Source organism: Zootoca vivipara, chromosome 14 (assembly GCF_963506605.1).
Source record: "Zootoca vivipara chromosome 14, rZooViv1.1, whole genome shotgun sequence".
Lineage (NCBI taxonomy): Eukaryota > Metazoa > Chordata > Lepidosauria > Squamata > Lacertidae > Zootoca > Zootoca vivipara.
In genome coordinates this window covers 49,862,159-49,874,238 of record NC_083289.1, presented here as the reverse complement: position 1 = coordinate 49,874,238, position 12,080 = coordinate 49,862,159, and the positions used below count along the sequence as shown (strand labels likewise).

General features: G+C 49.0%; 1 protein-coding gene across 1 annotated transcript in view; it reads left to right on the top strand.

Moving 5' to 3' along the window:
- The window catches only part of INTS1 (integrator complex subunit 1), a 66,724-nt gene that overhangs the window by 13,826 nt on the left and 40,818 nt on the right, over window positions 1-12,080 (top strand). The window contains exons 11-20 of the mRNA XM_035131449.2: window positions 1,269-1,377; window positions 2,603-2,723; window positions 4,252-4,329; window positions 4,519-4,676; window positions 6,362-6,458; window positions 6,653-6,744; window positions 7,957-8,017; window positions 8,837-9,034; window positions 10,171-10,300; window positions 11,238-11,417. Of these exons, the coding sequence (XP_034987340.2) occupies window positions 1,269-1,377; window positions 2,603-2,723; window positions 4,252-4,329; window positions 4,519-4,676; window positions 6,362-6,458; window positions 6,653-6,744; window positions 7,957-8,017; window positions 8,837-9,034; window positions 10,171-10,300; window positions 11,238-11,417 (1,224 nt within the window). The remainder of the gene's footprint in view (window positions 1-1,268; window positions 1,378-2,602; window positions 2,724-4,251; window positions 4,330-4,518; window positions 4,677-6,361; window positions 6,459-6,652; window positions 6,745-7,956; window positions 8,018-8,836; window positions 9,035-10,170; window positions 10,301-11,237; window positions 11,418-12,080) is intronic.

Below are 12,080 nucleotides of genomic sequence, written 5' to 3'. Positions count from 1 at the left end.
AGAGAATGTATCCAAAATGGACTCGTTCAGGTGTCCTACGTGTCAGGAAATGAGATGCCCGCAGATCTGTTGTCTGTTGTTACCAGGGAACCATGGAGTTCTTCTGCCAGGCCTTTGGTCAGGGCTCAGCCTGACTCCCCTTCTCTTTTTGTATAAGGACTAATATGAAAGTGGCCTCCCAACTTTTCTCACAGGCCCATATAAGAACAGTGTAAACAGTTGGGCCTGATGAACATTTACTGTTCCCAACCCTAATCCTGCGGAAAGCCATCTAATTAGATTGTAATTTGATCCAGACTTGGTTTTAGGAGGTAATTTAATTATTGTTTGATTTTCTACTAATGTTATATATATGATGTTAGCAGCCCTAAGCCCGGTTTCGGTCAGGGAAGGCGGGATACAAATAAAAGTTTATTATCATTATTATTATTAGTAGTAGTAGTAGTTGTAGTAGTAGTATGGCGGTTGCAGTTATGCTGAAAAACAGTAGCTGCAGGTACATGGAAAGGGGGAGGATGTTGGTGTTCCATTCCCCCTGTGCATATATGTGGGATTGTTCTATCATCTGTCTGTGTTTACATTCCATCCCTGATGGAGTCATGGGAGCGGAGGTTGATTTACACCAGGGGTTGGCAACCTAAGGCCCATGGGCCACAAGCGGCCCATGGGGGTCGTTTAACCAGCCCATTGACCCCCGCCGCCCGCTCAGTCGGCTTCCGTGCACCACGCTAAACCAGAGCGGGGACCGCCTTCCACGGCGCTGGCCGGCTCCTGCAGCCAATGAGAAGCTGCTCATGCCTCCTCCGCGCCGGAAGGAGCGCTGGAAATAGCATTTGTGCATGTGCGCGCACACACTCTGGCCCACCACGGCATCTGCGGGGCCGTGAACCGGCCCAAGCCACAAAAACTTTGCCAACCCCGTTCTGTTGTTGTACTTTTGTATCCCCTTCTCTCCGAGGAAGAAGAGAGAGAGGAACCACGTTCTCCTTTGTCCTGATTTCTATATAATAAAAGTAGCTTAATACTCACACCTCGAGTCTAGCTCTGCTGTTGTTGACTCTGCCAAGGCAATGTGTGCTCACGTCCCAAGACATGAGTCACGGAAGCACGGCGGGGAAGAAGACTGATGGATCTCCCAAGCAGCACGCAGAAGGGAGAGACGAGCTGGCACGTATGTGTCGTTTGCCTGGGGGCCTGTCCTGCCTCCCAGTGACCACCCCCCCCCCCACACACACATAATCACCATCCTCCCCTCTTACCCCTGGCAGGACCGCTTTGTCATCCACATCACAGACCTGCTGGCTGTCTCCATGATGCTCAGCATCACTGCCCAGGTGAAGGAAGCTGGCCTCGCGTGGGACAAAGGAGAGAAGAAGAGTAAGTGGGTTGCACCACCTGGCTTAGTCTCTAAAAACAGGGTGAGGAAGAGGGAGCCCGGTAGACATGTAGGACCTGTGGGCCTGCGCTGGAGGCGCTGCCCAGAACCTGTGTGAAAATAAGCACGTAAATAAAAAAAATTGTTAATTCCATCGCACGTCTGTCATAATACATCTGAGCTTTGTTGCCGTGCATTGTCAGTCTCACAGCCTCACAGCGTTGTCAGTCTCACAGCCTGTTTCGAGAACCTCGCCCTCTTTTATCAATTAAAGTTGAAGCATTTGCATGCCAAACTGCTCAGACAGAAGCAGTGGTTTCATTTGCAAGAGTCAGGGGGCCGTATTTCCCAACAGCAGTCCTGCAGCAAAGTAACTCTCTTTTCCCAGGGCTCATGTGATCCTTACTATCTCTTTTTTAAATCCACATCTGAACATTGTTAACAGGATAACTCTTGCAGGCAAAAAATTGAACTCCGGTTAATTTTTAAAATGTGGTTCCTTTTTTTGGGGGGGGAGGGTGTTATTGGGTTGATGTTTTCATTTTGATTATATATGTTGTGGTTTTACATCTTGATTTTGTTCTGGGAACCGCCCTGAGACCTCCGGGTATAGGGTGGTATATAAATTCTAATTAATAAATATAAATAAAGTGAATTTTCTTATTGTCGCCACCCACCCTTCAGATCTGCTTGCCCGGATTTAAGAACAGGGCTTTTGTGTTGAGAGCCACATTTCCCCCATGGCCGCATCTTGGTGGGGGGGGGGCAGGACTGAAACCAGTGGTGGGCAGGGTCACATCGAGAAGGGTGGGTCACCCTCTCTCTCTCTTCCTACTACCCTGTTTCCTTTCTATCTCACTCTTTGTTGCCCCTTCTTCTTCTCCCTCTAGCCATCCCTCCACCCCCCCGAATCCATCTCTTGCTTTCCTGCTTCATCCTAGTCCAGCTGGATGCAGGGTAGGACTTGACCTCTCTTGCCAGAGGTCTGATCACTTCTGGGAGGCTTTTGAAATCAGGCCCAGAGGTGCATGAAATGAGGCCCCTTTGGCTGCAGATTGCCCACCCCTGGCCTAGAACTTTGATCCACCTGTTTTAAGCAAGATGGGCGAGATGCTGGCTTTTGCCCCTTCCCCGCCATGACAGTGTGCAAGAGGGCTTCCCGGCTCTGCCATCCTGGGATCTGATGATGTTCTTTCTGACCCCCTCTGCCTCTGTCCTTCTCCCCAGATTTGGAGGTCCTGCGTGCCTTCCAGAACCAGATCGCAGCCATCCAGAGGGACGCGGTTTGGTGGCTTCACACGGTGGTTCCCTCCATCACCAAACTGGCTCCCAAAGAATACGTTCACTGGTAAGAAGCTGAGCTGGAGATGATATTGATGGTGATGCACCCGGCCTTTTGGGAGAATGCCCTGGGTTCCCTCATTCAGACCAGGATTTGGTCTAGGAGCCAGGAGGCACTCGAGGGTGGGCAATCAGAATAAGAGGAAATGGGTGGGGTTGGGTAGACACCCATGGATCTTCTGACAAGGTAGGAGCTTGCTCCCTCCCTGCCCAGGAAATCTTGTGGGATGATTCAGGACAGATAAAGATTCAGCACATACTAAGCTATAGAAGGAGCTCCATGCAGGAAACATTGACAGCCACCAACTTGGATGACTTTAAAGGAGGATTAGGCAATTTCACGGAGGAAAAAGGCTACTGATGGCAGCAATGCTTCTGAATACCGGTTTCTGGAAACCATAGGAGGGGAGAAGTTGCTCTTGTGCTCGAGTCCTGCATGTGGGTTTTCCACAGTGATCTGATTGGCCAGTGTAAGAACAGCATGCAGCATGCTGTATTGTTTTTAATATTCGGTTGGAAGCCGCCCAGAGTGGCTGGGGAAAGCCAGGCAGATAATAATTATTATTATTATAGGTGGGCCATTGGTGTGACCCAGCAGGCTCCTCTTAGGCTCTTATGACAAGGGGGCCCAGAGGCAAGACCTGCTGTGACAGCTGGAAGATCCAGAGGGAATGGGGAGGTAGATCTGGTGTTGTCTCCCAGGGAGAGGCGGTACAACGAGAGGAGATTCAACCTCCCAGTCCCACTTACAGGCCATTAATCCCCACAGGGACAGGGAAGCCGCTGGGCATGGATGGATGGATTATATTTCTATGCTGGTTTTCATTCAAACAATGAAATCCCTGCTTCAAGCAGTAAATAACAACGACATAACAGAGCATTACAAACGCAGCATAATTCTCACAGAATAATTAGCAAGTTGCCAGTAAAACAATTACAAATCATCAGTGAAACCATTTCAATTATAAGGCACTATTAACAAAACAACTACTACAAAATAAACTGAATATCACAATTGTAGTCATGTTTTAGGACTGCAGTATTTGTAATCTGGAAAGCAATATTAACGTTGGCAAAATAGCAGCCAAAATTAAACTAAGCACCGTTCAATCCATACACACATCCCCACGACTCATCATCTTTCAGTCTGTTCAGCTCATTAAAATGCCCAGGCACACAATACCCGTGGCAGCAACTCCTTTCTGAGGGTTCCTTGGGCTGGAGGTGGGGCAGCACAGGGGAAACCAAATGACAAAGTCTCCCCCCCCCCTACAGTTCTTCCTCTGGAAACAACTCCCTTATGAAGACTCCTGGGGCTGGAGGGTGGGACAAAGCAAATGGGAAAAGCCATCACTGCCTGATGGACAGCACAAAACTGCCACCCCTCCACTTGAAAGCTTGGTGGGCAGGCAGGGAATCCCGTTGGAGCAACTTTGCCACTCCTGTACAGTCTTGGAACATTTCCCCCTGTTCTCGGACTCCCTTTCTTCCTGGATCAACTGATTCTGAAACATCATTTTTTCCTATTTTTTAAGCCTCCACAAAGTGCTGTTCACAGAGCAGCCAGAGACCTACTACAAATGGGACAACTGGCCTCCCGAGAGCGACCGCAAGTAAGTAGGGGGGGGCTGGCTTGGGTTTATTTACTTAAAGAAAAGAAAAAGCCTGCAAAACCCCGGGAGAAGGGTTGCCACTCTTGTTCCAAGAGGTTATTGGCTAGGTTTGCTGATCGGTGTGACTTTGCGCCCCATATGGACTGACTCTTTGGAAGCCAGTAGCTCTTTCTCTCTCCCTCCCACCAGCTTCTACCTCCGCCTCTGCTCTGAAGTGCCAATCCTCGAAGACACACTCATGCGCATCCTCGTGATCGGCCTGTCGCGGGATCTCCCCCTCGGCCCCGCCGATGCCATGGAGCTTGCAGACCATCTGGTGAAACGGGCGGCAGCTGTGCAGGCAGACGGTAGGATTCTGGCAGTGAAGCCTTGGTTTCGCACACCCACCGGTTTTATTTTGCTTATGCATCTCCAGGTGTTAGAATCAGAACTGTATAGTTGGAAGGGACCCCGAGGGTCATCTAGGTAGGAACTCGGCTAAAGCGTCCCTTATTGTTGGACTCCAGTTCACATTAGACCCAGGCAGGGACGGAGGAAAGGGGACGGTGGGGGTGGTCCGCCTTGGGTTTCACCACTGAGAGGGGTGACAAAATGCCAGGTGGCACTCACCAGGGCCCGCAGCGTGCCTGGGAGAGGCATGGTGGCTTGGACACGCACAGGCTCCGCACTTCCCAAACGGCCCGCCCGCTGCCTCCCTCTTACCTTCCAAGTCCCGGACTGCAGAATCCGGGACCGGCAGCCGTGTGACACCGGAAGTTGCGTCGATGTAACTTCCGGTGTCGCTTTGCCCTTCTATGGGCACCAAAAATGGCCAACGACGACACCAGAAGTCGCTTCTATGCACTTCCGGACATGCGTAGATGTGACTTTTGAAGCCGGCGGTGGCCATTTTTGGTGCCCATAGACGGGCAAATTGGAAAGAAAAAAAATGGCCGCTGGCAGGAGAAAATAACGGAGAAAAACGGGAGACGAAGTGATACGGGGGACCACCGGGAAAAGGTAAGTAAAAACGGGGGTTTCCCAGGGAAAACGGGGTACTTGGCAGCTATGGCCTCCCTCCCAGCTGTAGGGCAGCTGAGTGGGAGGAGGCAAACAGACACTGGAGGCCCCGTGGTGCGCCCTGCCCCATCGTCCTTGGCTAACGGCCATGTTGGCCAAGGACGATGAAGGGAAATGATAAGCAAGGCTGCAGTTTCCACATTTCTACTAAAAATGGCGTGAGGACTCCAGTCGAAAAGCAGGATGAACAGCTGCCAAATAAATAAATTCTGTCTCTTTTTTAAAAAACTTGCTCTGTGTGTGTGTGTGTGTGTGTGTGTGTGTGTGTGTGTAAAGTGAAACCTAAGTGGCTAGCCCTCATGGCAGCAAAGAAGATACAGTGGTACCCCTCTGGTTAAGAACTTAATTTGTTCTGGACGTCCGTTCTTAACCTGAAACTGTTCTTAACCTGAGGTACCACTTTAGCTAATGGGGCCTCCCGCTGCCGCCACTGGAGCACGATTTCTGTTCTCATCCTGAAGCAAAGTTCTTAACCCGAGGTACTATTTCTGGCTTAGCGGAGTCTGTAACCTGAAGCGTCTGTAACCTGAAGCATCTGTAACCCGAGGTACCACTGTACAAATAAGATTAGAGCAGAGTTTGCTCAGAACCCCTGAGGCTAAATGGAGTCTAGGTGAGATTTCCAATTGAGGCAGAAGGACTTTTTCACTTATAAACTTCCCTGTGTCTCCCCAATGTATTTGTCTCTATTTTCCCACTCTTGCTCCTTTTTTTTCCCTGTCCCGCTTTCTTTCTGCGAAGCTCCGTGGGGCAGCATTCATGGGCATCATCCTATCTGGGCACGGACCCAGACCCAGGCCAGCTTCGCTGTGCTTTCTGTTACTCCTCCATAACCTCATTTCCTTTTCCCCTTCATTGAACCTGCACCGTTTTCCTTTAGGACTCCGCTAGTTTTGAGTCTACAGTCCTAAGAAATTGAACAGGACGGTTTTGCATCAACACACAGCTCACGACGTGCTTCTGCTTCCTTTAGATCTTGAAGTCTTGAGAGTGGAGAGGATCCAACTGATTGATGCCGTCTTGAACCTGTGCACTTACCATCACCCAGAGAACATCCAGCTGCCCCCTGGGTAACATTTGCATGCATGCAACTCTTGGGCTAGAGAGAATAACTAATTCTATTGTGAGCAGAAAACATAAGGAAGGGGGCGGGGAGCCAATAACTGTGAACGGCTATGTCTAGAGCATCTTTGGGCAATGGAAACAATTAAAAAAAATATTAAACTACTGCAATGCAATGTGATTGTTTCTGTTTGTATTGAAGGTACCAGCCTCCAAATCTGGCCATCTCTACTCTCTACTGGAAAGCTTGGCCTCTTTTGCTCGTCGTTGCTGCATTCAACCCCGAAAACATCGGTGAGTGCAATGAGGACAAAAAGAAGGCCCATCTGGTCCAGCAACCCTATTTCCCCTTACCAAACTACAGTGCTCTGAATGGCAGAAAGTCGTTCCCTTTTCCTAGGAAACTCAAGGAATTGTAGCTCTGTGAAGGGAACAGCGTGGAATCCTAAGAACTCTCAGCATCCTTAACAAACTACAGCTCCCATAATTCTTTGCTGGGGAAGCCATGGCCTTTTCAAGTGGCGTCATAGTGCTTTAAATGAATGGTGAGAATGTGGCTTTAGAGTCCAAGGAAACTCTTATTTTTGCCTCACCAGTCATGGCTTGTGTCAACAAAACAACCGACAATTCCTACTGCAGACCTAACCCTATGCCAGGAATTATGTTTTGTTCCCTCCAGGTGCTAGCATAGTTGTTGTCATCATCCTTAGCATTATTATCATTTTATACCCTGCAACTTACAGATAAAAATAAGAACTGCTGAAAGCATAGAAAAAGCAATAATTAAAAAGCAATTTAACCTTGGTAGAATTAAAACGATATACAGTGGTACCTCTGGATGCAGACGGGATCCGTGCCAGAGCCCCGTTCACAACCTGAGCAGTGCACAACCTGAAGCACCGAATCTGCGCATGCTCGCCACATGATTCGGCGCTTCTGCGCATGTACGAATCACCGCACAACTTGCAGACTTAACATATAGAAAAAGAGAACAAGAAGAACATATGTTAGATTGGAAAACATTTATCGAATACATGGGAAATCATTGTGTACAGCTAAAACGCCGGCAGCATTAAGATAAATTCAACAGTGTAAATAAGTTTTGATGGATGCAGTAATGGAATACTGAATGGTATAGTTTTTGTAAAATATGCAGGGATTTATGATACGTAAAATGTACCATGGAAAGAGAAGAAAGGAAGTAATTGAAATCCTGATGATGTAAAATGAGTATTTTAAGTTGTAAAACAGAAAATTTAAGTGTGTGTGTGTGTGTGTGTGTGTGTGATAGCTGAGGGTGATGGGAATTGTATTCCAACGACTTCTAAAAGGCACCAGTTCAAGGAAGGAACTGACAGCCAAAAATAACATGCGATCTACTGGGGAGAGGTATGTCACTGGGCAGAGTATTGCAGAGAGCTCTCTTCAAACCTCTGGCTGTTGTGCATGGTGCCATCTCAGTTCTCTCCCCCCCCCGCCCTGCCCCCCCCCCCGCTTGTGTCTTAGGTCTCGCTGCCTGGGACGAGTACCCCACACTAAAGATGCTCATGGAAATGGCCATGACTAAGTAAGTATGCTAATCCTGCCTATTTGGGGGAACTGAAGCTTAGTCTGTACATAAGGCAGGATGTGGAGACTGATTCCCAAGTGGGCCAAACGGATTGTACAATTTCTGGCTGCAGGTGGATGCTGTGTTAACACTAAAAGAGTGGGGGAACCAGCTGAAGGCTGAAGATTAGCACAGGAGGTGTCCTGTTCTGACCACAGATGGAAACTCATAATGGGAAGGCAGGGCAAGAGTTTCAGATACGTAGCTCCAAGTGAGCAACTTTGAAAATGGTCAAAAGGCCTGGAAACGATGCCTTATGAGGAACGGCTTAGGGAGCTGGGTATGTTTAGCCTGGAGAAGAGAAGGTTAAGGGGTGATATGTTCAAATATATAAAAGGATGTCATATAGAAGAGGGTGAAAGGTTGTTTTCTGCTGCTCCAGAGAAGCGGACATGGAGCTATGGATTCAAACTACAAGAAAGAAAATTCCACCTAAACATTAGGAAGAACTTCCTGACAGTAAGAGCTGTTCGGCAGTGGAATTTGCTACCAAGGAGTGTGGTGGAGTCTCCTTCTTTGGAGGTCTTTAAGCAGAGGCTTGACAGGCATATGTCAAGAATGCTTTGATGGTGTTTCCTGCTTGGCAGGGGGTTGGACTGGATGGCCCTTGTGGTCTCTTCCAACTCTATGATTCTATGACCCTCGGAAGAGGCACTCTTTACAGTGCTCCTGAGATTGGTTTTATGTCCTCTTAACACCAGGGCCTTTTGGGTGGTGGTGCCTGCCCTCTGGAATGTGATCCCAAGGAACTTATATTCCCCCTGCTGTTCCTCTCAGCAATTACTCCTACCCTCCTTGCACTCTGACGGACGAAGAGACCCGCACAGAAATGATCAGCCGCGAACTGCAGATCTCGCAGCGGGAGAAGCAAGAAATCCTCGCTTTTGAGGGCCACCTGGCGGCAGCGTCAACAAAGCAGACCATCACGGAGAGCAGCAGCCTCTTGCTATCTCAGCTCACCAGCCTGGATCCCCAGTAAGTGTCCCTCTGTTGCCCCAGGGCGGCCTTCGCTAACCCGGCACCCTCCGTATGATTCGAGCTGTGCTGGTTGGGGTGGATGGGAATTGTGTTCCAAAGGAGAATGTGACACAAGTTCAGGTCTTTCAAGGTGGGGGGAGATCATGGGATGTACCGTAAATGAACATGTGGGGGGTGGTGGCTATTCAGGAGCCCTCCCTGTGGAACGCCCTCCCGTCGGATGTCAAGGAGATAAAGAAGTACACACATTTTGGAAGCCCTCTGAAAGCTGCCTAACGTTTGGTGATTTATTGTGTTTTTATATGTGCTGGAAGCTGCTCTGAGTGGGTGGGGCAACCCAGCCAGATGGGCGGGGTATAAATGATGAAATTGTCATAATTATTAAAACACTAAAACAAATAAAATTACGGTATACAGCATGATACATAAAACATTACATGCCTTGGGTGCAGGCTACCTGAAATACCATATCTTTCTATATGAAGCTGCCTGGGTGCTAAGATTCTCGAGTGAGCACCTTCTCCTGGTCCCATCAGCATCAGAGGCAGGGTTGGTGATATGACATGAGAGAAAGAGCCTTTTCTGCTGCTCCCAAATTGTGGGATTCCCTTCCGAGAGAGGCTAGTCTGGCTCTCTCCTTGTCATCCTTCTGCTGGCAGGCTAAACCTTCCTGTTCAGACCAGCTGTCATGCTGAACCCTGGGCGGCTGCTAGCAGGGCAAACTGTGCTTCAGTGCTGATTTTAAATGGCTTTTTCATATATTTCAACTCCTGCTTTTACATAATTTGTGTTTTGTGCATTTTATAATGCTGTTGGCCTCCTTGGATCCCAGCTTCGGAAGGCAGGCAGGATATGAATACATCAAATAAGTGGAAAATGTAGAGAGCGACAGAGTCCCCTCAGGGCAGCCGGCAGCCAACACTAATGCTAATATTATTTTTTTAATTTGTGCACTGCCCGTCTGATAGGTTTGCCCTAGCCACTCTGGTCTGTGTGCTGTCCTTTGCCTGTGCTGCCTCGCTTCTGCCTTCCCTCGAGGCAGACAGGTCTTTAGCAGCTATTCCAGGGAAGCAGTGGAGGTGTGGGGAGTGTTGGGAGAAAATCCGAGACACCCCCTTCTTTTCCCTTCTCAGGGGTCCCCCTCGCCGGCCACCTCAGCCTGTCCTGGACCAGGTGAAAAGCTTCAACCAGTCTCTCCGCTTGGGGCACCTCCTCTGCCGCAGCAGACACCCCGACTTCCTCCTCAACATCATTCAGAGGCAGGTGGGTCACCCCGAGGGCTGGGAAGTGCCATGGGCGGGGGGCGGGGGGAGGCAGGGGACTTGAAGGCACCCGAGGGCTGCTGCTTGGTGTCGTAATTTTGGCTGTCAATTGGAAAATGGGGAGCCTTTGGGGTTGCATCAAATGGTTTGACTCAACGTCTGGATGCACTGAGAATGTTGGAACAAGGATTGTTAAATTGGAGCGAGACTGAAAGGGGGTTGGGAGGAGATGGAAGGGTGAGGCTGGAAACAAGACAGCTTTTGTAGAATGGGAATGGCACTTAGTTGCCTCTGCTTTGAAAGTGGAGGAGACAAAATGATGCAGGATGCGTCCTTGGGGGTGTCCCTCTGTTTGCAGAACTCCAGCACCACCCCAGCTAATTTGGTTGGTCCCATCAGTTCTGGCTTTCCAACTAGCTTCAAAGACCCATTCATTCATTCATTTCATAAAATGTACACACTACAAGATTATTTTTAAAAAAAACCCTCAAAGCAATTTACACAGAGAAGAACACAATAAAATTCTCAGTAAAAACTGTTAAAAACAAAACATTCAAAAAATTAAGACCACATAAACTAAAAACAGATTTAAAGGCATGTCAACATTCTGTGAATCTGGGTAGGCTTGCCTAAGCAAAAAATGTTTTTTTTCCAAGCGCCATAAAGAGTGCCCTGGAAAGCACCTGCTTGTTATCAATAGGCAAGGAGTTCCAAAGTGTAGGAGCCCCCACAGCCCAAAGATGGATTTCTTACAGATGTGGAGCAGATATTGTGTGGCGCCTGTAGCAGTGCCAGTTCTGCAGACTGAAGCAGCTGAGTGGGCTTATTTTTAATTTTTATTATTTGTTGAATTTTTATGCTGCCCTGTACCTGGAGGTCTCGGGACTTAGGTGGGCTGAGGCAACCCCACAGGTAAACCTGACCCGCTTCTTCCTTAGGCTTCTTCGCAATCGATGCCATGGCTGGCAGACCTGGTTCAGTCCAGCGAGGGCTCCTTGGATGTTCTCCCAGTGCAGTGCCTTTGTGAATTCCTTCTGCACGACGCCGCTGACGAATCCGCCTCTGGCGAGGAGGAAGAGGAAGGAGAAAGCAAAGAGCAGCGTGCTAAGAAACGAGAGGTAGGTGGTCTTGGGTGCCCATTCAGCCTTCAGGGAGTGTTTCATTCATGTGGAGCAAGTGTTGTTGACCGGGAGGGCCTTTTCGGTGGTGGTGCCATCTCAGTACGGGACACGGGTGGCGCTGTGGTCTAAACCACTGAGCCTCTTGGGCTTGCCCTTCGGAAGGTTGGTGGTTCGAATCCTCGCAATGGGGTGAGCTCCCATTGTTCAGTCCCAGCTCCTGCCAGCCTAGCGTTTCAAAAGCACGTCAAAGTGCAAGTAGATCAATAGGTATCACTCCGGCGGGAAGGTGAATGGCGTTTCCGTGCGCTGCTCTGGTTTCGCCAGAAGCAGCTTAGTCATGCTGGCAACATGACCTGGGAAAACTGTCTGCGGTCAAACGCCAGCTCCCTCGGCCAGTAAAGCGAGATGAGCGCCGCAACCCCAGAGTTGTTCGCGACTGGACTTTACCTTTACCTTTTTTACATCTGACATAACCCACTGAGTTTTGTGAATGAGGCCACTTCCACACCATACATTGAAAGCGCCAAGATAGTGCTATAAACAGTCATGCCTTCCCCCAAAGAATTCTGGGAGGTACCACCACCACCACCTGACTCGGTTGCCCCAGCCACTCTGGGCGACTTGCAGCAAATATAAAGGAAAAACAACATAAAACATTCA